This window comes from Anolis carolinensis, chromosome 3 (genome assembly GCF_035594765.1).
Source record: "Anolis carolinensis isolate JA03-04 chromosome 3, rAnoCar3.1.pri, whole genome shotgun sequence".
NCBI lineage: Eukaryota > Metazoa > Chordata > Lepidosauria > Squamata > Dactyloidae > Anolis > Anolis carolinensis.
In genome coordinates, this window is record NC_085843.1 from 2,976,248 (window position 1) to 3,003,565 (window position 27,318).

A 27,318-nucleotide genomic window follows, 5' to 3' on the forward strand; every position below is an offset into this window, starting at 1 on the left:
GAACCATCTCAGTGGCAAAAGATGACCCGAAAAGAAGCACCAAGCTCCTTGATTCTCTCCTCCACGGAGCAGTTTCTGGTCGTTATTAATGCCTGGACAGGTAAATGGCAGGAGTCACCCCCTCTCTGCAAAATGACCCATATCAAAACCCACAATTTGTTGGAAATGAAGAAGCACCAACACTTGTATATAAGAGAAATTAGAGATAGAGAGAAGCCTGTAGAGAATGCCTCCTGTCATGGTTTTCATCTCTGATTCCTAGATCTATGCAACTCAATGTGTTTTGTTGTGTGTTTTCCAGGCTGTATGGCCATGTTCCAGAAGCATTCTCTCCTGACATTTCACCCACATCTATGGCAGGCATCCTCAGAGGTTGTGCGGTCTGTTGGAAAAAAACTAAGAAAGGAAGTTTTTATATCTGTGGAAGGTCCTGGGTGGGAGAAGGAACTCTTGTCTGTTGGAGGCCAGTGTGAGTGTTGTAATTAATTACCGTGATTAGCATTAATGGCCTTGCCAGCTTCATGTCCTGGATTTTTCCTGCCTGGAGGAATCTTTTGTTCAGAGGTGTTAGCTGCCCCTGATTCATGACTGGAATTCCTCTGTTTTCAGAGTGTTGCTCCTTATTTACTGTTCTGATTTTTGTTTTTTGTTGTGTCCATTTTCATGGTTTCCTCCTTTCTGTTGAAGTTGTCCACATGCTTGTGGATTTCAATGGCTTCTCTGTGGAGTCTGACATGATAGTTGTTGGAGTGGTCGAGCATTTCTGTATCCTCAGATAATACTCTGTGTCCAGGTTGGTTCCTCAAGTGCTCTGCTATGGCAGATTTCTCTGGTTGAGTGAGTCTGCAGTGCCTTTCATGTTCCTTGATTCGTGTTTGAGCACTGTATTGGTTCACTGATGAACCAACCTGGACACAGAATATTATTTGAGAACACAGAAATGCTCGACCACTCCAACAACTGTCATGTCAGACTACGCGGAGAAGCCATTGAAATCCACAAACATGTGGACAACTTCAACAGAAAAGAGGAATCCATGAAAATGAACACAATCTGGCTACCAATATTAAAAAACTCAAAAATCAGAACAGTAAATAAGGAACAACACTCTGAAAACAGGAATTCCAGACATGAATCAATCAGGGGCAGCTAACACCTCTAAACAAAATATTCCCCCGGCAGGAAGAAGCCAGGAAATGAATCTTGCAAGGCCATTAATCCTTGGAACATTCACACTGGCCTCCAACAGTCAAGAGTTTCTTCTCCCACCCTGGACTTTCCACAGATATATAAACCTTCCTCAATTAGTTTTTTCCAATATACCTCATAACCTCTGAGGATGCCTGCCACAGATGTGGGTGAAATGTCAGAAGAGAATGGTTCCGGAACATAACAGAATGTGGCAGCCAGGCTACTCACAAGAACACCCATGAAATGCCACATCACACCAGTGCTGCAGCATCTGCATTGGCTTCACACTGATTACCGTGGTCCATATAAGAGGCTAGTTCTGACCTTCAAAACTCTTTACGGCCAGGGCCCATCATGGTACCTTAGGGACCGTCTCTCCTTCTCCCATCATCGGAGGTCGCAACCACCATCCCAACGAGACTTACTTTACGTACCGGGTCCTAGAGAAGGGCACTTGGAAAGGACCAGGCGCAGAGCTTTTTCTCTTTCTACCCCTGCCTTATGGAATGCCTTGCCGCCCCATATGAGAGCCATGCGTGAGTTAGGGCCTTTCACCCTCGCACTCAAGACCTGGCTCTTTACTAGAGCTTTTGATCTAGGTTAATTTTATTAATATTTTTATGTATGTATTTTTATCTTTTACAATTTTATCTTGTAAATCGCCTAGAGCATCGTGGATGGAGGGCGATTAATAAGTAATTAAATGATGATGATGATGATGATGATAACCATACAGTCCGGAAAACATGCAACCACCCTGTGATTCCGGCCATGAAAGCCTTTGACAACACATTTAAGGTGTTTTGCTTCCTTCTCCTTCTTCCCAAAAGCCTTTATGGGCTTTTATTGCCCTTTGTTGCACTCTACAACTGAAAACACCTTTTCACCCAGCACCACGCCAGAGTTCAGTAGTTTTATCTAAAGATGCTTATTGAAGAAAGCAGGTAAAAAAGCGAAAGGGCAGTTCCAAAAGGGATCAGCAGAACAGGGAATACAAAATAGCAATAATCCAAAAAATGCCCAAAGTACATCAAAGCAAGAGAACCAAAATCCACAGCAGTACTTCAAACATGAATCTATAAACACGAAAGCAAGAACTTTTCCAAGGTAAACCCTTCAAGGAAACAAAGGCTTGAACCAGAACAGGAAAATTGAGAATACCTGAATCATGTTGTCTCCTCTGAAAGGCCTGAAGCCAGCACTCCCTAATTTAAGCCTGACCAAGCAGCCATGAGATCATGTCAAATGCACTTGGGCTTAAAGATCTTCTCATGGAGACTCCCAGAGCATCTAATTAGTCTATTTTTCACTCCCTTCGTTCTTAAGCCTAATCTAGCTTCTCGTGAAAACTCCCCATCAGATGAAGGCCTTTTCCAAGGGGACTTGGGACTCTCACTTTCCCCCGTTGCCTGGAAACGAGTGCTGGAATCCAAAACAATGGCCTCAATTGGCTGCAATTCCCTCCTAATACTGACATACTCTTCCCTTTGAAACTGATCAAATCCCTCATCCTCCGAAATGTCAGGAAAAAAAATCCTCAGCCACTTGCTGAGCTACAACATCCTTTGTTTGAGAAGGGAGCATAACAAACCTCCTCTCTACCTCAAGATAGCTGAGACACAGATGTGAGAGTTAGCATTAGGGACTTTTCTATCAAAGTTAGGCAACTTTATTTTATTATTTACTCTTTTATCTGAGATGTGTTACCTGCAACAATAAAAACAAGTTTTCTTCCTTTTTCAAACTTTATCAGAGTATCCTGTATTATTTTCTCTCTTGTTTCCTACCATATGCTGACATATAGCACTGGCTACGCTGCACAGGACTCTGCTCTAGATAACAAATAGATACCAAAGTCTTGTCCCAACTTATACATGAGTGCATACAGGAAGTTATAGTATTTCATTCTGTTTAATATTTCTTTTTATTTCATTTGTTTTTTAATATTAGCTATAGACCCTGGTGGTGAATCGGGTTAAACCGCTTTGCTGCTGAACTTGCTGACCAAGAGGAGCTGTTGGGGATTCCTCTTCTTTAGAAGAAGAAGGGGAGCAGGAAAGTGTTCATGAATCTGAGGGTGAGTTGGAATCTGAGGAGGAGATTTTGCAAGTACCCACATTTCAGGAGAGGCGAAAGGAAACAGAGCAGAGACGTCGTTCAGCTCGAATAGCTGCCAGAAATGCAGCTGAGTAATTGGGAACTGTTCTACTAGCTGTGAGGGGACTCAGGGCTATAAATCAGAAGCAGGTGCAGCCAGCTCTTGCTGGAAACAAACTGACTCTAATGCCTAAGCCTTCGCTCCCCTTGTGCCTGCTTCGAGTCTGCATCTGGAAACTGCCCCTAAGGATTTATTGCTGTTTCTTTGTCTGAAGTAAGACTGCTATTTGATTTGGGAATTTATCAGAGACTAAGAACTGTGTTTGCCCTGAGACTTCCTTGCTTCCTTTTGCATTATTCCACTGAGTGTGCTCTTCTTTATGTTTTGCGGAAGTAAAGCAGTTTTCATTTGCTTACCACAGTGTTTTAAGGCTGTTCTTGAAAGGCAAAACAGGACAGGAGCAAGGTGAGCTCCTGCTGTTAGCCCCAGCTTCTGCCAATCTAGCAGTTCGAAAACATGCAAATGTAAGTAGATCAATCAGTAATGCCTGGGTGGGAAGGTAATGGTGATCCAGGTGGTCATGCCAGTGGCCACATGACCTTGGAAGTGTCTATGGACAACGCTGGCTCTTTGGCTTAGAAATGGAGATGAGCACCAACACCGAGAGCTGGACACAACTAGATTTAACGTCAGGAGAAAACCTTTACCTTTACTATAGACCCTGTACTTGGAAGGCAATTCAGACACGAGGGATCACCAGTGACTTACCTCTTTGGGCAGTTCTCTTGGGAAGAAGAAGTACGGGATGGAAGAGATGGCCACGATGCTGGCTGTAAGAATGAACCCGAGCCACCAGGCCCCGACCCACCGCGGGTCTTTGTTGTTGATATGGATTTCCGCTGAAAGACAACCGGAGGGAAAAAGTGAGAAAGGTGCTCCGGTGGAAACAGGACATGCTGCCAGCCCACGGCACCAGTGATCGACCGTTTCACACAGAAGACGGGACATTGTTCTGTACTGAAATAAGTCATTGATCGCTAGGCTGTGTCTGGTTTTCACTGTCTGGGATTTCAAGGAAAGGCTTTTGAGCAATGCTAGGGATCGAATCTGAGACTGTTTTCAGGAAAAACCAGTCCTCAATTGCTGAGGTTTCCTCCACTGAACCAAAGTGGGCTAGATCAGTGATTCCCAAAGTCTAGTCTAGCTTTAGACTTCAACTCCCAGAAGCCTCAGCTGTCTAGGTCTATGATCAGGGATTTGGGGAGTTGAAATCCAAACAACTGGAAGACAAGGCTTTTGAAAACATAAAATTATCCTTGAAGTTCTTTCCATTTCCACGACTCAATGAGTTAGAACTGTGTGGTAAGTCTTACCCCTGATGTGGATGTAGCTGTATCCACTAAAGCTGAATTATAGCACTAACTGCCATGGCTCAATGCTAAGGAATACTGGGATTTGTAGTTTTCTGAGTTATTTACCTTTCTCTATCAGAAAGCTCTGGTGCCATGGCAAACTCCAAATTCTCAGATGCCAAAGGATGGAGCCATGGCAATTAAAGTATAATTCTGAAATATGAATGGATTCCATGTTTCTTCTCAAAGGTAATAATGAGTAGTTTCAGCAGTTTTCTTCACCCTGTGAGAAAAATATGCTGTTTGCAATTTGGGACTTATTTTGTGGGAAGTTCGCTTACGATTTTGCACAGAAAACAAGATTTCATGCCTAAGAAACAGCCCTTTTTATGTGGAAAATAATATTTCAACACAGAAATGTTAGTTCCTGTGCAGAAAAATGCTTCTTGTTATATACAAAATGCCATTTTTGTACAAGGCAAGCACTTTTGCGAATCGCACGTTCAACAGACCACCAATTTCAGCTTTTTCTGTGCAGAAAAAAAATACTTTTCTGTGTACATGTATGAGTATTTCTGCGTTCATATAATACTTTCCATGCTGAAAATACTCTAACCTGTGCAGAAAATCCTCTTTTCAGCACAAAACAACCACAGCCAAATCTGGCACACAATATGTCATGGACTGCAAAGATACTTTATCAGTCCAAGATTCATTTCATTAGGGTTCTTCTGTTGGGGAAATTTTCCTGTCAGGTTCATTTGGGCACAGCCGAAGAAAAAGACAGACAGCAGATTTGGATTTCAACACTTTATTAATTGCAAGATAGTGGCGACAGTGTCAGCTCATGCTGAGCAAGGAACTGCCACATCCTGAGAAAATCATAGCATTTGACAAGCATGCGCAGGAGGCTAATTAACAATGGAATTTTACTGATTAATGCAATCCTTAGACATGTGTAGTTGCCTCCAACTTATATTAATCACTAAATCAGGTAAAATGTCCATAATCCATATCAAGTAAATACTATCTAGTAAGCCAAAAGTCATAACTGTTTGCTTAAGCGGTCTTAATGGGTTCACAATTATTTGCACAACCTAGCCTTGTAGTTTTGTCCTAGTCAGCTTATGTTAAGCAAATGTCAAGCAGAAATGCTCTGTCAACAATTTCAGGAGAAAGATTCTGAGTACAAATCGCAGCCATCCTCACACTTCAACATTTGAAAACCATGTTTTACAACCAGAAGGAAGTGAGTTTGCTCATGGCTGAATTTTAATTTTAGAATCACCACTTATATACTGAATATATACATATATAGAAAGCAATATGTATGAGGATAGACATACCTCGAAATTCCGATGTATTATTATTGGTGCATTTCCACATAACAGGGTGGCTAAAGACACCTTAGGAGGAAATATGTGCATTGCCATGGATGGTGGGAAGAAAAATAAAACAATATGGCCACTAAAAGCATAACTGGGAGGCATTTTCCAAAAGCAAGGTCACATCGAAGATGTATATGCTGCGAGTTGTGCTAACAAGACAAATATAGGGTCTGTTTGGATCAGGGAGATATGTGTGAATGAATCTTCTTTTTTCTTTCAGGTGTAGACAGGCCTTGAGTAAATAGGCAGCATCTATGCAAGCTGCAGCAAGAACTCAATTAGGTCTTGCAAATGGAAGAAAGTCGATGCTTCAATAGACAAGCTGGAGACTTGCACAGAGCCCTTTTCTCTCGCCTGGAGATGAAGCAACCAAAAATGGGAGATTTGAACTCTTGCCATCTGCCTGGAGATGACCCATGAAGCGTGCGCCTACACTGTCGAATTGATGCAGTTTGGCACCACTTTAAATGCCATAGCTTCTGCAACGGAATTTGGGGAATCATAGCCTGGTGAAGCCTTTAGCCTTCTCTGCCTCAGCAAACTACAACTCCCAGGATCCCATAGCATTGAACCATGGAAGTTAGTTAAAGTGGTATCAAAACACATTAATTCTACAGTGTAGATGTGCCCCCAAAAAGTGGAGACTTGGTGATCTAGCAACTCCAAAGCTCTTTGTTTATTTCCAAGCAATGTTCCTTAGGCAATGCTATTTCTCCTAATCCATCCCAACACAGCCTCGTCTTTTCTTAATTTTTGTATTTCCAAATGCTCCCTTTCTTTCTGTTTGTAGCTTACAATCCTCCTGGTGCTTCTGTGGGTGTGCGTTTCTGTCTAGGGTTTCATTTACAATGCAGTTTGACACCACTTTAGCTGCCATGGATCAATGATACGGGATTGTGGGAGTCACCATTTGGTGGAACACCCCAAAACTACTTGGCAGAGAAGGCTAAAGACCTTGTAAAACTATAACTCCTGTGATTCCATTGCACTGAGCCAGGGAAGTTAAAATGATCTCCAGCTGCATTCATCCTACAGAGCAGATGTTGGAAATACGAGGGTTATCCAGAAAGTAGATTGCGTTTTGGAATTAAAAATGAACCAAGTATAGCAGAAAACATTTACCATATGCAGTTGAAAGCCACACCCAAATACCACATTTCATGTAGTCGCCGTTCAAATCTAGGCACTTATCATAGCTATGAATGAGCTTGGCAACTCCTTCCCCACAAAACTCTGCCGCTTGCGTCCTCAATGCAGCGTTTTGGTGACAATGCGCAGCTGCGGGAGGGGAGACCGGCTGGTTGAGGACGCAAGCGGCAGAGTTTTGTGGGGAAGGAGTTGCCAAGCTCATTCATCGCTATGATAAGTGCCTAGATTTGAACACCGACTACATGAAATGTGGTATTTGGGTCTGGCTTTCAACTGCATATGGTAAATGTTTTCTGCTATACTTGGTTCATTTTTAATTCCAAAACGCAATCTACTTTCTGGATAACCCTCGTAGCAACCTTCTTCAAGCCTCCACTAGTTACTTGTTATGTATATAATTCAAATTGCTTATCGTATTGTATGTGTGTGTATTGGTAAGCAGTTTTGCTTAACTCTTTGTTGTGAGAGGGGCTGCAGATCATGTGATCAGATCTGAGATATTTCAGGACTTGACTCGATTTTAGAAACAGTATGTTTAGAGACTTCAGTAGGAACAGAATGATGTACGGAATCCATTAGACTTTCAGACTTGAAAAACGGAGACTCTATTAGACTCTCAGAACAGAGAGATGCTTTGGACTTTGCACTGTTAAAATTCTAAGAAAGATGTGTGTGTGTTATCCGCACAGAGAAACTACTTCAAATCCTGTTTGTAACTGGACTGATATGTAAAGTACCTGCATGCTGAATACATGAAGTTTGTGAGTAAACCAACTATGTTACTTTTTTAAAAGTCTGGTTTTTTTCTCCTTGAGAACATTATTTAAACCAATATGCTTTAAGGGAGAGTAGATGTTTTGGGGCAACTAAAAGAACACTTTTGAAACTCTGTTGTATATATCGGTTTTGTGCATTGGCATATCTGTGTCCCTAACAGTTCAAAGAGATAACCAGGTATATCAGTTTAACAGCTGCCTTGCATGAATGCCATTTTCCCAAAAGGTAATGACTCTAACAGGCCATGCTTTTTACCAAAAGGCTATGGCATCATTTTTTCAAAAGGTTATGACTTCTAACAAGGTCTTGCCTTTCCAAAGATCATAAAATCTCCAAAAGGTTATTGAGATTTCCATTTTCCAAAAATGCATCTTTGGGCTACAAAGAAATAATAATAATAATAATAATAATAATAATAATAATAATAATAATAATAATAATATTTATATCCCACTCCATCTCTCAAAGGACTTGGGGCAGCTAACACTGGGACAAGCCCAAAACAGCATTATATCAATAAAAACAGTAAAACAATAAGATCACAATATAATAATACATCTTACAAAAGTAAAAATAATTTAAAACATAGTAATTGCAATCCGTAGTCAAGCACCATAGGACATGGGCCATTTTAAGGGGGAATGGAAACCTGAAAGTGCATATTCTTTGGTGATGAGGGATGCTACTAAGGGTAATAAAGTGCATGGAATGGCCAAGGCCTAGGTAAATTAATTAATTATCAGTTATAATGCTCATGAAGCAAACAATGTTCTGTAGAGAAACCGTTTTGAGAAGTATCCCCCAACTTTGCTTTACAGGAGAGTAAGAGTCACTGAACTTAATGGACTTTGTTGTTGTTCAATCACTCAGTCGTTTCCGACTCTTTGTGACTTCATGGACCAGCCCAGGCCAGTTCCCATAGCCAGTTCCTTCAAGGTTGAGCCAGTCCCTTCAAGGATACCATCCATCCATCTCACCCTTGTCGGCCTCTCTTCCTTTTTCCTCCCATTTTCCCCAGCATCGTGATCTTTTCCAAGCTTTCCTGTCTCCTCATGATGTGGCCAAAATACTTCATCTTTGCCTCTCATCTCCTTCCCTCCAGTGAGCAGCCACTGGGCCTTATTTCCTGGAGGATGGACTGGTTGGATCTTCTTGCCAAGGTCCAAGGCACGCTCAGGATTTTCCTCCAGCACCAGAGTTCAAAAGCGTCTCTCTTCCTTCCTTCGCTCAGCCTTCCTTACTGTTCAGCTCTCGCATCCATAGGTCACTATGGGGAAGACCATGGCTTTGACTATGCGGACCTTCGTGGCCAGTGTGATGTCTCTGCTCTTCACTATTTTGTCCAGGTTGGCCATTGCTCTCCTCCCAAGAAGGAAACGTCTTCTGATTTCCTGCCTGTAGGAATCTTCGCGCCTAGAAATACAAAGCCTGTCACTGTCTCCACATTTTCTCCCTCTATTTCCCAGTTGTCAATCAGTCTGGTTGCCATGATCTTGGTTTTCTTGATGTTTAACTGCAACCCAGCTTTTGTGCTTTCTTCTTTCTTTCCCTTGGTGAGAAGGCTCCTCAGCTCCTCCTCACTTTCGGACATCAGAGTGGTATCATCTGCATACCGAAGGTTGTTCATGTTTCTTCCAGAAATTTTAACTCTGGCCTTGGATTGATTCCTCAAGCCCCACACGTCGCATGATATGTTCTGTGTACAAGCTGAATAGGGAGGGTGAGAGGATGCAGCCCTGATGTCCGCACTCCTTTCCCAATCTTGAACCAGTCTCCTGTTCCGTGGTCTGTTCTGACTGTGGCTACTTGGTCTTTATACAGATTTCTTCATCATGGAAAGAAGTGACAAGTGGAGTGCCACAAGCAGGGCTCCGTCCTGGGCCCGGTTCTGTTCAACATCTTTATTAACGACTTAGACGAAGGGTTAGAAGGCACGATCATCAAGTTTGCAGATGACACAAAACTGGGAGGGATAGCTAACACTCCAGAAGACAGGAGCAGAATCCAAAACGATCTTGACAGACTAGAGAGATGGGCCAAAACTAACAAAATGAAGTTCAACAGGGACAAATGCAAGATACTTCACTTCAGCAGAAAAAATGGAAATCAAAGATACAGAATGGGGGACGATGCCTGGCTTGACAGCAGTGTGTGCGAAAAAGACCTTGGAGTCCTCGTGGACAACAAGTTAAACATGAGCCAACAATGTGATGCGGCTGCTAAAAAAGCCAATGGGATTCTGTCCTGCATCAATAGGGGAATAGCGTCTAGATCCAGGGAAGTCCTGCTCCCCCTTATTCTATTCTGCCTTGGTCAGACCACTTTACCTGGAATCACACTGTGTCCTATTTTGGGCACCACAGATGAACGGAGATGTTGACAAGCTGGAAAGCGTCCAGAGGAGGGCGACTAAAATGATTAAGGGTCTGGAGAACAAGCCCTATGAGGAGCGGCTTAAAGAGCTGGGCATGTTTAGCCTGCAGAAGAGAAGGCTGAGAGGAGACATGAGAGCCATGTACAAATATGTGAAGGGAAGTCATAGGGAGGAGGGAGCAAGCTTGTTTTCTGCTGCCCTGCAGACTAGGACACGGAACAATGGCTTCAAACTACAGGAAAGGAGATTCCACCTGAACATCAGGAAGAACTTCCTCACTGTGAGAAAGGCTGTTCGGCAGTGGAACTCTCTGCCTCAGAGTGTGGTGGAGGCTCCTTCCTTGGAGGCTTTTAAGCAGAGGCTGGATGGCCATCTGTCGGGGGTGCTTTGAATGCGATTTCCTGCTTCTTAGCAGGGGGTTGGACTGGATGGCCCATGAGATCTCTTCCAACTCTACTATTCTATGATTCTATGGTTCTCAGGAGACAGACAAGGTGACTTGGTCTCCCCAGACCACCAAGAACATGCCACAGTTTATTATGATCCACACAGTCGAAGGCTTTAGAATAGTCAATAAAGCAGAAGAAGATATTTGTCTGAACCTTCCTCCCTTCCTCCATGATCCAGCATCTGGATATTGGCCATTGGGTCTCTGGTTCCTCTGCCTTTTCTAAATCCAGCTTGGACATCTGGCAACTCTCGCTCCATGTCTTGCTGGAGTCTGCCTTGAAGGATCTTGAGCATCACCTTCCTGGCATGGGAAATACGGACCACTGTACAGAAGTTTGAGCATTCTTTAGCGTTTCCCCTTTTTGGGTATGGGGATATAAATTTATTTTTTCCAATCTGATGGCCATTCTTGTGTTTTCCATGTTTGCTGATTAAACGGACATAGAGTTGCACTTACTCGTCCCAGATTATTATCCTTTTCCTCCCTGTCCAAAAAGTACAACCTTGAAACCTTGGCATCTAGTTTCAAACAGAAAGGAGGTAAAGGCTTCAAAGGCATGGAGGTCATTGGATATTCTCTCTTTGCTCCGCATCTCAGGTCTTAAAGTAACGGAATGGCACATGATAACTGTATTTATTCCCCACTCAACATGATCGAAAGCCAGAGAATTACAATGACTTTCCAAAGTGAGTGAAATGGCTTGGCGAACGACTGCTTCTGTTTTACTGCAGCTGCAAAGCATATTCGGTATCGAATTTCCCTCTTAACTTGCAATACTGAAACCTGACTTAATTGGGTGGTTTAAGGGTCTGCAATGGCTCAGCAAAATTGGAAAGCGCTTCCAGGAATGATATGCTCAGCCAACGTCTTTAGTGACTCCAAAGCAGAGCTTCTAAGTAACATATTAGAAGCTATTCGGTTACATTTAACATGAAGGGATGAAAAAGGTATATGCTCTCGAACGGGGATGTAATTGTCCCATTAGTTTTAATGAGCAGCATCTTCACGCTTGCTCGTTAAATCACTTTTTAAGGGCTGCTTTAAGGCATGCTCAGGGGCATCCTAATAGCAATGCTTTGGTTTTATGTGTTTCCTTATTGCTCCTACTTGCCTCCTGGTCCCAAAACACAAAACTATTGGAAAGATAATGACCAATGCAAGGAAATACAGTCTAATAGGGCAAATCGACACTGCAGAATTATAGGAGTTTGATACTACTTTAAGTGCTGTGAAGGCAACTTATGGAATCCTGGGATTTGTAGTTTGGTGGAGAGACCAGCATCCCTTGAAGTGCTCCTCTATATGTTTTGGACTTCATCTCCCATCAGGCCCAGTGGTCATAGATTTTGGGAACTAAGCCCAAATCACCTGGAGGACCAAAGATTGGGAATCACTGCTCTGGCAAGAATATACTAATGAAACTACAAATCCCAAGTTCCAAAACTTCCACTTAGAGTGGCATCAGACTACTATTATTATGCATTAATGGTTCCAGAAGGAACTTCAAGGGCCATTTAGACCAATGTTTCCCCACCTTTGGTCCTCTTGGTGTTTGGGACTCCAATTCCCATAAGCACCCAATTGATGACCGTCACCCCGGCTTTCAAATTGATTTGGACCCGCAGCGGAGAGTTCCGCAGATCCATCACCAAAAGGAACGGAGCGGGACCGCAGCAGACTATTATTAAAAGATCTTTTTTTTTCTTCACTTTCCCCTTCCCTGAACTATGTAACAAATCCCCCAATAAAAGTAGCCTTCATTTTTAACAGTAACACTCTCTATCTGGTTATTTTGTGTCTTTCTCTGACTCCTTCCTTTGCATGCAATTTCTCTCTCTCTCTCTCTCTCACTAACCCATCCGATCTTTAAACCCTGGCGGAGGCTTCGCCCGCCATAGATTAATACGGTGGGCGATACAAATTGGCTCATATCTTTATCAAAATTACCCCTGGCACGCTCTTCTTTTAGTCCTAATCCTTTCTAAGGCTCCTGACTCAAGGACCACCAGCGGAACCAAAATCGGTCCAGTTCTCGGCACCTCATCAACTGACTGTCAAACGGGACCGACTGCTCTTTTCAAGCCAGACTGCTCTCTTCCAGCCTTATCCCGGACTTTCCTCTCCCCGCGATCCGCGGGATGGTTTTAAGAGATCCCTGGTCCCTTTCTGTGAACTGGGGATGGGGGATCGCTCTCCCGCTGGGGAGACATAGTTCTCCAAGGACCTTCACCCTCTCTACAGCTGCCAGGAGGGTGCCTGGACGGGCGCCCTCCACGTTTCATTCATACCTTCATAATTTTATGAAGGAGAAGAACACTCTTCCCCAGACCTATCCCTGGACTTATGAAATCTTATACTTCCAAAGACTGCAACCCACATGTGCCCCTTCCCCATGCCAGCTCTATGAATTCCTTCCACCACAGATGAACTCTTTTCCTCATGTATCCGTGAATTTTCATATTCTATGTACCTGGACACCCTCATGAATCACTGTTGTATGAATTTCTAATCGTTGGGCTAACTTCATGAATTGTGAGATCATGCTGCTAAAACTCCACTTTTATGAATTTCCATATTGGGTTCCCCAGATGTTGTGAACTTCGTTCTTATCAAATGTTTTCAAATTGTTTATATCATTCATGATTCCCCTTCATGCAATGTAACCCACCTCTATGGATCCTCCCTTACTTTCTTGAAATCTATCTATCTGCCTATATGTATTTGTACTCTTTGGGATCCCCGGAAAATATGTATTTTTTCCCAGCATGGTTTATATTCCAACTTTATTTTATTTTTCATTTTATTTCATATAATTGCCAAGTCATGAAATCAAATAGGGAATATTTCGAAACTCCACTTGAACCCCAGGACCTGCCCCATTTCCTATGACCCAGGTTTACCTTCCCAGAAAAAACAAAAGGTTAATCCGCTGTCGCTTAACCTAATCAGATTCAGATTGCATGGACAATATAGGGCTGGAGTCGCCAAATTCGGAGTATTTTGACCTAAAGGTGATTCGCCCTCAAGGCAAACATTGTCATATCTCCTCCAAAGGACATCTCAGGAAGGCGCCCTGCTGGGCCCATTGCCACCCATCCTTACTTCCACCTCCGACACCCCAAGGCATATCTGAAATCCGTGTACATGACAGGAACCCTTGATTGCTGTCATTAATCCCTTTAGAATTCGGCCGGGCAGGATTTAATCCGATCCTTCCTGCTCAGCCACTTCATTGTTCCAATAACTCCCGCCTTCTCCTCTCTGATTGGCCCGAGTGGGGACAAAAAGCAACTCCCTATTGGGCCAGCAGAGCAAGGCGGGAAACGAAAGCCCGCCTCGTTCAACCCTCTAGCCTATCCGCGATCAGATGGGCGGGGGAGCGGGGCGGGAAATTCAAGGGGCTGTCAGACTGAAACATTGTATAAATATGGCTATATTTTGGTTATATGGTACGCTAGTAGGCTGAATGATCGCTACTAGTGTCCTTTTCAGCTGAATCGCTCAATAAAGACTCCTTGGCGGATTTTCCTTCAACTTTGGCGGACCTTCTTCATTTCGGCTCCAGGTTGTATTGCGGCTCATATTCTCCTATTGGCTCCGCCAAGGTCCGTTCTCTCAGGACCGGATCGGCTCTCTCCTTAAGGGGCCCGATCCCCTAAAACGCGGTCGACAACACAATGAAACTACAAATCCCAAGATCCAAACATTCCACTTAAGAGTGGCATCAGACTACTATTATTATACACTAATGGTACCAGAAGGAACTTCAAGGGCCGTTTAGATCAATGTTTCCCAACCTTTGGTTCTCCTGGTGTTTGGGACTCCAACTCCCATAAGCACCCAATGAAACTACAAATCCCAAGATCCAAACATTCCACTTAAGAGTGGCATCAGACTACTATTATTATACACTAATGGTACCAGAAGGAACTTCAAGGGCCGTTTAGATCAATGTTTCCCAACCTTTGGTCCTCCTGGTGTTTGGGACTCCAACTCCCATAAGCACCCAATGAAACTACAAATCCCAAGATCCAAACATTCCACTTAAGAGTGGCATCAGACTACTATTATTATGCATTAATGGTACCAGAAGGACCTTCAAGGGCCGTTTAGACCAATGTTTCCCAACCTTTCGTTCTCCTGGTGTTTGGGACTCCAACTCCCATAAGCACCCAATGAAACTACAAATCCCAAGATCCAAACATTCCACTTAAGAGTGGCATCAGACTACTATTATTATGCATTAATGGTACCAGAAGGACCTTCAAGGGCCGTTTAGACCAATGTTTCCCAACCTTTCATTCTCCTGGTGTTTGGGACTCCAACTCCCATAAGCACCCAATGGAACTACAAATCCCAAGAACCAAACATTCCACTTAAGAGTGGCACCAGACTACTATTATTATGCATTAATGGTTCCAGAAGGAACTTCAAGGGCCATTTAGACCAATGTTCCCCAACCTTTAGTTCTCCTGGTGTTTGGGACTCCAACTCCCATAAGCACCCAATGGAACTACAAATCCCAAGAACCAAACATTCCACTTAAGAGTGGCACCAGACTACTATTATTATGCATTAATGGTTCCAGAAGGAACTTCAAGGGCCATTTAGACCAATGTTCCCCAACCTTTGGTCCTCCTGGTGTTTGGGACTCCAACTCCCATAAGCCCCATTCAACTTGACCAATTGTCAGGGAATCAAAAAAGAAATGAAGAAGCAAAAGTTAGAAACACTTGTTTTAGACCAGCGTTTCTCAACCTGGGGGTCAGGACCCCGGGGGGGGGGGGGGTTGCAAGGGTTACAGGGAGATGCCAAAGACCATCAGAAAACACATATTTCTGATGGTCTTAGGAACCCAAATCTATGCAGGAAGTTTGGCCCAATTCTATCGTTGGTGGGGTTCAAGGGGTTCTTTGATTATAATGAAGGTGTATTGGGAAAATATAATACTTGTATTGGAAACTATATATTGAATGTAATCATGTTAAGAAATAGAAATAGGAAAAATGTAATCACAAGCAGAATTGTGTGCCTATAGCCCAAAAATACACTCTGCTCAGCAAATAATTGTCTTCCCATAAGCAAGACCAAAATTCACCCTGAGTGCCAGGGACATATGTTAAGTGTCAACAAGAGTAGATAAGCTAATGGACAAAAGACAAATTAAGGCTTTTTGGGATGTCAAGATAAGACCTGGCGCCGTGTAGGAGTGCTAATGGCTCCCTAAAAGCTAAGATGGGGGGAATTCCTTAATTAATGGATCCCTGAGAGCCTAGATAGGAATTCCTTAGATAAGGCCTAATGGAGGGTCAGAGGTCTTGAAAGAGCCTATATTTTAGGAAAATGCAATGGTAGCTTTTTAGTTAAGTGCCAAGTAAGACATTTTTTGACACTAATTGATGATGGATAATACCTATGTGATGTAGATAGAGGTAGGCCAAAATAGTATATAAGGATCTGTGTTTCTTTGTCTGACACCTTCGCTTTCCTGATTACAGGGGAAGGTCTTTTTCTTATTTGCTTATTCTCTCTGGCCACTGAGAATAAACGTCATTTTTTCTACAGCCACCGGAACTCCCTTTGTCTCATTGCCTCAAACCTTTGTCTGCCATTTCAATTATAGGTGAACTATAAATCCCAACAACTACAACTCCCAAATGTCAAGGTCTATTTCCCCTAAACTCCACCAGTTTTCACATATGGGCATATTGAATATTTATGCCAAGTTTGGTCCAGATCCAACATTGTTTGGAGTCCACAGTGCTTTCTGTATGTAGGTGAACTACAACTCTCAAACTCAAGGTCAATGCCCACCAAACTCTTCCAGTATTTTCTATTGGTCATGGGAGTTCTGTGGCCAAGTTTGGTTCAATTCATTTGTTGGTGGAGTTCAGAATGTTCTTTGGTTGTAGATGAAGTACAAATCCCAGCAACTACAGCTCTCAAATGACAAAATCAACCCCCCAATCCCCCCAGTATTCAAATTTGGGCATATTGGATATTTGTACCAAATTTGGTCCAGTGAATGAAAATACATCCTGCATATCAAATATTTACATTACGATTCATGTAGCAAAATGACAGTTATGAAGTAGCAATGAAAATAATGCTGATTACTCTGAAAAAGTAACTCTGCAACAGGCATGGGCAAACTCCGGCCCTCCGGGTGTTTTGGACCGGCTGTTAGGAATTGTGGGAGTTGAAGTCCAAAACACCCGGAGGGCCGGAGTTTGCCCATGCCTGCTCTACAAGCTCTGCCCCCTGGTTTGTGTACAAGGCTCTCTGCCATGTATGCAAGCACAATAATAATAATAATAATAATAATAATAATAATAATAATAATAATAATAATAACAACTACTACTACTACGTGGCCCAAATGATTCATTGGAACTTATGCCACAAGTACCACCTCCCAGCAGCAAAGAACTGGTGGGATCACAAACCTGCAAAAGTATTGGAAAATGAGCAAACAAGGATACTGTGGGACTTCCAAATCCAGACTGACAAAGTTCTGGAGCACAACACACCAGACATCACAGTTGTGGAAAAGAAAAATGCTTGGATTATTGATGTCGCCATCCCAGGTGACAGTCGCATTGACGAAAAACAACAGGAAAAACTCAGCCGCTATCAGGACCTCAAGATTGAACTTCAAAGACTCTGGCAGAAACCAGTGCAGGTGGTCCCGGTGGTGATCGGCACACTGGGTGCCGTGCCAAAAGATCTCAGCCGGCATTTGGAAACAATAGACATTGACAAAATTACGATCTGCCAACTGCAAAAGGCCACCCTACTGGGATCTGCGCACATCATCCGAAAATACATCACACAGTCCTAGACACTTGGGAAGTGTTCGACTTGTGATTTTGTGAAACGAAATCCAGCATATCTATCTTGTTTGCTGTGTCATAATATAATAATAATAATAATAATAATAATAATAATAATAATAATAATAATAATAATAATAATTTATTTTTCTATCCCGCCTCCATCTCCCCGCAGGGACCCGGGGTGGCTAACATGGGGCCAAGCCCAAGAACAAATAGTAAACAAAATAAAATGCATATATAACCAATGTCATCAAACAGATAAAATTGTTGAGGTATTGTATTGTGTAGTGTTGAAATTTCACTTATAGTTTAAAGCAATGCAAGTAATCCAGCATTCCGGTAGTGTAAGAGTTAATGGCATAGAGTAGAGAGTTATTGCTAGAGGGAAACAGTGTGTGGTTTCCAGATAGTAATACATTGTCATTGCTCTGGAATGTGGGAGGCGACAGTTGTGAGATAATGTGCTTCCCTTGCTGCCATCGATCAAGCCCAAGCCGGATGCTCAAATGCTACGCTCCGGTGAGGCTATGTAAATAGTGTATATTATTTCAATAAAAGCAAGTGGCGCTGGCTTCAGCTGACAACTACGAAGTGTGCGTTTATTTTCTGTGCGACTGTGCAGATATCCAGATCCCGGAGGAGAAGGTAAATTGAGACGGAAGGTGAATGTGTCTCAATTTAACCGTTTCTTGACAAAAATAAACAAACTAAAACCACAAAATACAAAATAGTACAATAAGATAGTAAAATGCAAAATGATAAAAGCAAAACCACCAATTAATGGCAATTGGATAAATAAAATGAGAGGGTGGTCTAGAGCAAAATGCCAAGATATGAATTGTAAACACTGTTTGGTCGAGTAAGTAAACAAGTGATGACATGATCTCTAGGGGATTTGGAGTAGGATGCTTTTGGTCTGCAAGCATCTCTTGCAGACCAAAATCTCTACCTGGCGCAGTGTTAACAACCAGCCATTCTTTGTCAGTGTGGAGGTCAGGGTGTGTGGGTTTCTTCAAGCACCATCGATCCTCTGCACACCAGCACCCTGATGAATTGGTTGCAATCGTCTGCCACACCAATGTGTCAATGTCAGACTCAAAGAGTCAATGTCAGATTCAAAGACATACCTAGTCTAAAGTCCAAACATTTATTTAATATCTATAATACATATTTGCATAGCATAGCAAAAGCCATCGCTCTGAGCTGGCATTTTTCTATAGCCTCTTCGCTCCGGCAAGCACCAGCTCAACTCACACAGAGATAAGAAAGCACATTCCTCAGTCCGAAGGAAGTTCCGATCTCCAAAGGCCGGAAATCATGCCTGATAGGTCATAGCAGGCTGTCAGTCTAACTAGCCTGCTGTTAACTGTTTCATTGCTGAAACACACACTCTTGTCTAACAGCAGAAAACATTTGATTTACATTTCATACACATACAACCATAATCCAACATTCTTCCCTACCCAGATTTGGACTGGCACCTCTGGACTCTTTTCTCCTGCAAACCTCTTCCTGCAAAAGCTGTGTTAACTCACCTGCAGAAAACTTGTCAATGTCAACGTAGAAGCGTAACATGACCGAGCCCACAATGAAGGCTAAGGCGGGACCCATGGTGGTCGTGGCAAAGAGGATTCCTGCCAAGAGAAAACAAAACGTCCGCTCAGAAAACCACAGGACAATGTGAAGTTTCTCCCCCCCCGAGTTGCAACATTAAAGCGGATTTACACATATTCGGTGCGCATATATTTACATGTATCCAGCACTTTTCAACAACGACTTATATTTTGAATCAACTTGGTTTGTATTTATGTTTGCTATTGCTTTGCGTGCCTTCAAATCAACTCCACTTTTCGGGCAGTGTAGGGTGCATCTACACTGTGGAATGAATGTAGTTTGACACCACTTAAACATATCTATTTATTTATTTAGTTACAGTATTTATATTCCGCCCTTCTTTCTCACCCCCAAGGAGGACTCAGGGCGGATCACAATGTACACATACATGGCAAATATTCAATGCCATTAGGCATATGACATATAGACAGACACAGAGGCAATTTCACATTTTCCAGCTTCCGGCTTCATGAGGGTATGCTTGATTCCTGCCACAGGGGGAGTGCCGCTTCATCGGCCACTTGTGACACCAAGTCCTTGATGGAGTACTTCCTCATTCCTTTCTGCATTCTGCTGGAAGCTTTTATGGTGTTGTAAATTAGTTAAATTAGCCTCCCCGCATAAAGTGGTACCTAAACTTTCTACTCGACAGATGCAATTGCCTTTCGAGCTGCTTAGGTCAACAGTGAGCTAGGCTATTTAATGGTTGGGTGCTCAATCCGACCTAATATTGGAAGCCAAGAATCTGATGGATTCAATAGCTGCCTTCTGGTTGGGAGTAACTAGGGAGTTTAGACCTATGTGAGATGGTTTCACATTGCACTTAGCACCTTATCACACAGAGAAATTTCCGAGTTGTAGGACACTTCAGCCTCTTTTCAAGCAGGGAGAGTTAAGCTACTTCCAGCCATCATGTGGTTGGAAAGAGGCAGAAGTGTCCTCAAAGGAGAGAACTCCACAACCAACACCATTACATGGAGACAGTTCCCCCTGGGAGGGCACTTCAGCCTCTTTTCAGGCACGGAGCTCATCACATGTTCCGGGGTTGAAAAGAGGCAGAAATGTCCTGAAAGGAGGGAGAGGGCCTTCTCCGCCGTGGCCCCCCGGCTGTGGAACTCGCTCCCCAGGGAGATTAGGCAGGCCCCTACCCTACTCTCATTCAGGAAGAGCCTGAAAACTTGGCTATTCCAGAAGGCCTTCGTTGACTGATCCTTGTGGGATCATGTTTATTTATTTATTATTTATTTACAGTATTTATATTCCGCCCTTCTTTCTCACCCCGAAGGGGACTCAGGGCGGATTACAATGAACACATATATGACAAACATTCAATGCCAACAGACAAACAACATTCAGTTTTAGACAGACACAGAGGCATTTTTTAACATCTTTCCAGCTTCACGATTTCCAGCCACAGGGGGAGCTGTTGCTTCACCGTCCATTGGTGGCTGTTCTTCCTCATTCTTTTCCTCGTGAGCAGTTTTATGGTGTTGTAGATTAGTTAAATTAGCCTCCCGCATAAAGCGTCCCTAAATTTTCCCTACTTGACAGATGCAACTGTCTTTCGGGGCTGCTAGGTCAACAGCAAGCCGGGGCTATTTTTTTTTTTAATGGTCGGAGGCTTAACCCGACCCGGGCTTCGAACTCATGACCTCTCGGTCAGTAGTGATTTATAGCAGCTGGTTACTAGCCAGCTGCGCCACAGCCCGGCCCCAATGTTATTTACCTATTAAGCAGTAGACCCTCTGGATTGTTTTTAGGATTCATTCAGCACTTTAAGTATTACACCTGCTGTATAATTATCCCTCCCTGATAACTTGATATTGCTTTGCACCTTGGCCTGGATCTTTTGACCCAAATCGGGATTTTAATATTATTGTCTATATTGACTTTTATGACTGTTTTTAATCATGTTGAAGTTTTACTGCTCGGTTTAATGTTTTATCTGATTTGTGCTGTCGTGTCTGGGCATGGCCCCATGTAAGCCGCCCCGAGTCCCTCCGGGGAGATGGGGCGGGATATAAGAATAAAATTATTATTATTATTATTATTAACTCTGGACATGGGCCAGCCATCCTGTTCTGAGCTCTTGTCTCTTATCACACTTTACTCCCATGCTTACAACTGAGAAGCAGGTGGGATGGGAACCACCAAAGTTTCACATCCTGTTTCACTGCCCAACCGTCAGCAGTCTCTTGTATCCTATGGGGTTTGGTGCAGATCAATATTATCCCATGGAAAGAAGTACTGTAGAGTCTCGCTTATCCGACTTAAAACTACCGGGCATAATGTCAAATAAGCAAAACTGAAGGGTAATAGGGAGGGTGGCAGAAGAAGGAGCTTCTTTACATTTAAATTATTTACATTTTTCAGATGCTTAAAAAAGAGAATCAGAATGCTACAAACTGCTGTCCTGGGTATAAAATCTTTTCTCCTTCCATTCCCCCATTGTCATTTTACCACACATAAAAAATCATCAGGTAGCAGCATGAAGCACAGCATGAACCAGCACTGGAACAGTATGATATTTCACCTCCACTGTTTTGTAAGGATAAACCCCTGTAACTATAAATGTATTTCAAGTGTTCTGTTATCCTTTGTTAAGTTGCTATACGTTTGGTATTTGAGGGTGGAAGAGGGGGTTGCTGTTTCTGTATGCCTTTAAGTTGACTCTGACTTAAGTAAACCATATCATAGGAAGGCATAGTGGCATCAAAAGTTTTTTAGGATCACCATTGCCTTCTTTTAGATTGAGATGGCTTGACTTGTCCAAGATCACCCAGTAGGTTTACGTAGTTGAGTGGGGATTTGAACCCTTCCAGGGTATTCTATTCAGGCTGCATAGATAACTTCCAAGTTCTGAAGAGATGATACATATTTGTTCACTAACCCACCCAGGACAACCCCAAACTCAAAGTGCCCATTATCAAAGGATGATCCTCAGAATAGTTTTTGTGTGCCTTCAAGTTGTTTCATACTTGTGACAATCCAATGGTGAAGCAATCACTGAGTTTTAATGGCAAAAACTATTATTAGGGGGTTTCCCTTTACCTTCCTCTATAACTGAAACCCCTGACCGAAGGTGCCCCTGGCCCTCGAGACCCTGTCCCTTTCGCCTCCGGTGCCCTTGGGCCTCGTCCTGCCCACTCCCCTCTTTGGGGACCAGCTGGTCATGGCGCAGGCAGGCTGGGAGGCAGAGGGAGGGAGAGAGGGAGGGTTCACGGGAGTCAGCACCAGGGCTCGAAAAAGGCAGCATGCTTCCCTTGTTCTCGGTGGTGGCCTGGCCTCCCTTCTCCTCCTCCTTTGCTGCCCACCCACCCTTCCTCGCTCACTGGCCCACTCACCGGGCCGGTCCCGGCAGCAACGGCAGAACCAGGACCCAGCCCGGTGAGTGAGTGAAAGAGCGAGTGAGCGAGCAAGGGCGGGCGTCAGATAATACGGTGTGTCGGATTTTTTTTTTATTTCGTGTCAAAAGCATTGGTACAGCAAATACATTTCAAATAATGGAAATAAAAGAAAAGAAATCACAAGCAACTAAATAGTTTTGGACCAAAAGCGGGCAACAGCAACCGCATTGTCTGTAGCTTTAAACAACTCCTCCTCCTCCGTGCATGAGGCAGGGCAAAGAGGGGCTCAGGCGGGAGATCCTCTCCTGGGCGGTGCATCGTGATGAGCCTGACACACTGCGCGGATGGATTCAGCTGGCGGGGCGCATCGAGACATCGCTGGCCCAGGCGAGGAGGTACCGAGGAGGGCTACAGCAGCGGCCGCAGATGAAAGAGGGGAGCCGGAAGGAGGGATCAACCCCAGCCGGGAGGGGAACGGAGCCGACAGGGAACGTGAGCACCAGCAGGAGGGGCTGCTTCGTGTGCGGCCGTTTGGGCCACAGGGCTGCCGAGTGCTGGCAGAGAAAAGGGGAAGGCGGAGGCCCGCCCAAACCAAGAGCCGTGGCAGGGAAACGCGCCGAGGAAGAACCACCGATGAGGCACCACTCGGGGGGGGTTGGTAAGTCAGGACAAAGCCATGATAGTGGTCCCCATTCAGCTGGAAAGTGGCAGCAAACAAGCAACCTGCAAAGCATTTGTGGATTGTGGATGTTCCAGGAACATCATCTCCCCTGAATTAGCCGAGGGATTGGGATGCGAAAGAACGAACCTAGAATCCCCAATAGCTTTTTCGCAGTTGGACGGATCCACAGCATCGGGATCATTAGCTAAGTACAGTGCCGAAGATGTAAAGTGTAAGATAGGGAGTTGGGAAGGAAAGGTGTCATTTGTGATATCACTAATAGCCAGCTATAATGTTATACTAGGCATGCCATGGCTGGGGCAGGCCAACCCGCAAATCAACTGGGAGGATAAGAGCATGATCTTCAGGATGAAGTTGGAAGGAGGGAGCCAGGAAGTGGAAAGGGAGCCGGGGAAAAGGGGGGAGGAAGACTCTATCAGGATAGCAGAACTGGCAGATAAATTACCCCCAGAGTATCGGGATTTTGTGGACGTATTCGATGAGAAGGAAGCAGACTGTTTCCCACCGAAGCGGAGAGTTGAAGTGAAGATAGAGCTAGTCCCAGGAGCAGAGCTTCCTAAGGCAAAAATATACCCAATGTCGGCTAGGGAAAAGGAGGAACTGAGAAAATACATTGATAAAAACCTAGCGAGGGGTTTCATAGAGCCTTCAAATTCCCCTCTAGGGGCGCCTGTGTTGTTCAGGCGCAAAAAGGACCAAACGCTGAGGCTCTGCATTGACTACAGGGGCCTGAATGCAATCAGTTCTGGAAATAAATACCCCCTACCTTTAGTGAAGGACTTGATCGCCCAGTTATCGGAGGGACAGATATTCACTAAATTGGACTTAATTGAAGCGTACCATAAATTGCAGATTAAACCAGAGGACAGGTGGAAGACGGCCTTCTCCTGTGCATTCGGATTATTCAATTATCGTGTGCTCCCTTTCGGTTTGTGCGGCGGAGGCGCCGCGTTCATGCAATTAATCAACGAAGTGTTGCATCCATTGTTGTACAAGGGAGTCTTTGTTTTTTTAGATGACATATTGTTAGTATCTCGGACTAAGGAGCAACACATAGAACTAGTCAGGGAAGTCCTGCAAAAGTTGAGAGAAGCAAAACTGTATGCGAAGCTTGCCAAGTGCGAGTTCAATAAAGACCAGATAGACTTTCTGGGGTATAGGATTTCCTCCCAGGGAGTGGCGATGGACCCTGCGAAGGTAGAAGACGTGAGGGGGTGGGAAGCCCCCAAAACACGGAAGCAGCTGCAATCCTTCCTAGGGTTCGCAAACTTCTATAGAACATTTATCAAGGACTTTGCGCGCCTCACTTTGCCATTAACGGATTTGTTAAAGACTAAAGGTAGGGGAGAAGCAGCCAAAGTGAAGGCCCCAGGGGCCAAACTGACCTGGACAATAGAATGCCAGGAAGCTTTCGAAGCCCTTAAAAAGCGTTTTACTGAGGAGCCTGTCCTACAGCACCCTGATATGTCTAAAGCCTTTGTATTACATTGCGATGCGTCAGACCGGGCATATGGGGCAGTTCTGCTACAGAAAGACGAGGGGGGGAACCTGAAGCCATGTGGCTATCTGTCAAAAAAGTTTAGCGATACAGAAAAAAACTGGCCGATTTGGGAGAGAGAAGCCTTAGCGATTCTAAAAGCACTAGAGTGCTGGAGACACTTTCTGGAAGGAAGTGGAACACCGTTTGAGGTGTGGACTGACCATAGAAATTTACAGTATCTAAGATCCCCTCGTAAACTATCAGCGAAGCAAATTAGATGGGCCCAATATTTCAGCCGTTTTGATTTCAGACTCAGATTCTTCCAGGGGAAACATAATATACTCGCTGACGCTCTCTCTCGGATGCCTCAGCACGGGGGAGGAATTCAGGAATCCGAAGGGAGTATTTTTCTTGATAAGCAATGGGGCCTGGCAGTACTAACTCGAGCACAAGCGGCCAAAGAAAACAAACGTACTGCCATTTCCACGGGGGGAGGAGAAATATGGGAGGAAGAGTTGAAGCGAGCGTATGGAATGGACAAATGGTTACAAACAAACAAAGAAAAGGGAGAATTGTGTGGGGATTTGGTGTTTGTAAATAAGAAATTGTATATTCCTGAATGTTTAAGACGAGAAATGTTAAGGAAGTACCATGATAACAAGGGTGCGGGTCATCTAGGCCCCACCAGGACTATTAAACTGTTGGCCAAACAATGCTGGTGGCCCGGAATGAGGAAAGACGCCAGGGGATACGTCACGCAGTGTGAATTATGCGCAGAGGGAAAAACACCACCGGGGAAGCCCCAGGGGCTATTGCAGAAGGTGGTGGAGCCCATGAGGCCATGGGAATGCGTAGCCATGGATTTTGTAGGCGAACTACCCCCCAGCAGAGGCCACAGATACATTTGGACAATATTGGACCTATTCTCAAAACAGGCACACTTTGTGGCTCTGCCAAAACTCCCTTCAGCTGAAAAACTTGCTGATTTGTATGTGAAGCATGTATATCGCCTACATGGGTGTCCCGACAAGATAATTAGTGACCGGGGAGTCCAATTTACTGCAAAATTTTGGGGAAAATTCTTACAGCTGTTAGGAGCAGAAAGGAACCTGAGCTCGGCCTTTCATCCCGCGACCAACGGGGGGGTCGAACGTACCCAACAGACACTGTGCCAATTCTTAAGGATGTACACCAATTATAGACAGGATGATTGGGCGGACCTTCTTCCGTTTGCTGAGATGGCTTTTAACGGGGCCGTACATTCGGCCACAGGTCGTGCCCCATTCGAAATAGTATACGGACAGGAGGTGGCACCTTTCCCCAGGCTACCCGAGTGGAAGGAAGGGGAGGGCCAGACCGACGAGGAATGGCCGGCCAAAATCAAGCAAGGGTGGCAAACCGTGGTAGAGGCATTGCGGGAAACACAAAAGAAGTACAAGCTCTTTGCGGATCGTAGGCGCCGAGAGGGGGACAAATTGGGCGAAGGAGATCTGGTTTGGCTGAGCACAAAAAACCTGAAATTGGGGTTCCCATCCAAGAAATTGGCTCCACGCTATATAGGGCCATTCAGGGTAGCAAAAAGAATAAACGAAGTGACCTATGAGCTGAGGCTACCAAAGGACCTAGGAAAGGTACACCCGGTATTCCATTGCAGCCTGTTAAAAAAGTATAAAGGAACTCTGGACAGCGGAGAACAATAGTTGTGTTTAATCTTTTCCTTCCAGGATGAAGGGGAGGAGGACGCCATGTCAGAACCCTGCTACTAGAGCCTGGATGTGGCTCTGAGTTTCAGGGTCACTGACATTGATAAGACACCTGCGTCCCAGGACTCGGAGGAGAAACGGCTGATGGACTTGGCGGGGAATTTGCGCGGGGTTTTACTGAGCGGGAAGAGACTGTTCAAATGAGGGGGAGGGTATATAAAGGAGGGTTGGCCGGAGCCTCCTATTCTTGGCTTTTCTGATGTTCATGTTTCCTACAGTAAAAGTTCCTGGTGATACCACAGAGAGTCTAGTGTGTTCATTCAGGAGCGGCTGTGGTGAGCTGACACCTTATCACACAGAGAAATTTCCGAGTTGTAGGACACTTCAGCCTCTTTTCAAGCAGGGAGAGTTAAGCTACTTCCAGCCATCATGTGGTTGGAAAGAGGCAGAAGTGTCCTCAAAGGAGAGAACTCCACAACCAACACCATTACATGGAGACAGTTCCCCCTGGGAGGGCACTTCAGCCTCTTTTCAGGCACGGAGCTCATCACATGTTCCGGGGTTGAAAAGAGGCAGAAATGTCCTGAAAGGAGGGAGAGGGCCTTCTCCGCCGTGGCCCCCCGGCTGTGGAACTCGCTCCCCAGGGAGATTAGGCAGGCCCCTACCCTACTCTCATTCAGGAAGAGCCTGAAAACTTGGCTATTCCAGAAGGCCTTCGTTGACTGATCCTTGTGGGATCATGTTTATTTATTTATTATTTATTTACAGTATTTATATTCCGCCCTTCTTTCTCACCCCGAAGGGGACTCAGGGCGGATTACAATGAACACATATATGACAAACATTCAATGCCAACAGACAAACAACATTCAGTTT

The 27,318-nt window shown here is 44.3% G+C and overlaps 2 protein-coding genes across 4 annotated transcripts in view; one reads left to right on the plus strand and one right to left on the minus strand.

Moving 5' to 3' along the window:
* Nucleotides 1-26,741, plus strand: part of pgm2l1 (phosphoglucomutase 2 like 1) — a 380,072-nt gene extending 353,331 nt beyond the window's left edge. Inside the window, exon 15 of the mRNA XM_062974411.1 lies at nt 26,464-26,741. Within this exon, the coding sequence (XP_062830481.1) occupies nt 26,464-26,524 (61 nt within the window). The 3' untranslated portion in view covers nt 26,525-26,741. The remainder of the gene's footprint in view (nt 1-26,463) is intronic.
* Nucleotides 1-27,318, minus strand: part of slco2b1 (solute carrier organic anion transporter family member 2B1) — a 233,146-nt gene that overhangs the window by 57,008 nt on the left and 148,820 nt on the right. For all 3 annotated transcript variants that reach the window (XM_062974408.1, XM_062974406.1, XM_062974409.1), the window contains 2 exons: nt 19,152-19,250; nt 4,058-4,188 (listed from right to left, as the gene is read on the minus strand). In XM_062974408.1, the coding sequence (XP_062830478.1) occupies nt 4,058-4,188; nt 19,152-19,250 (230 nt within the window). The remainder of the gene's footprint in view (nt 1-4,057; nt 4,189-19,151; nt 19,251-27,318) is intronic.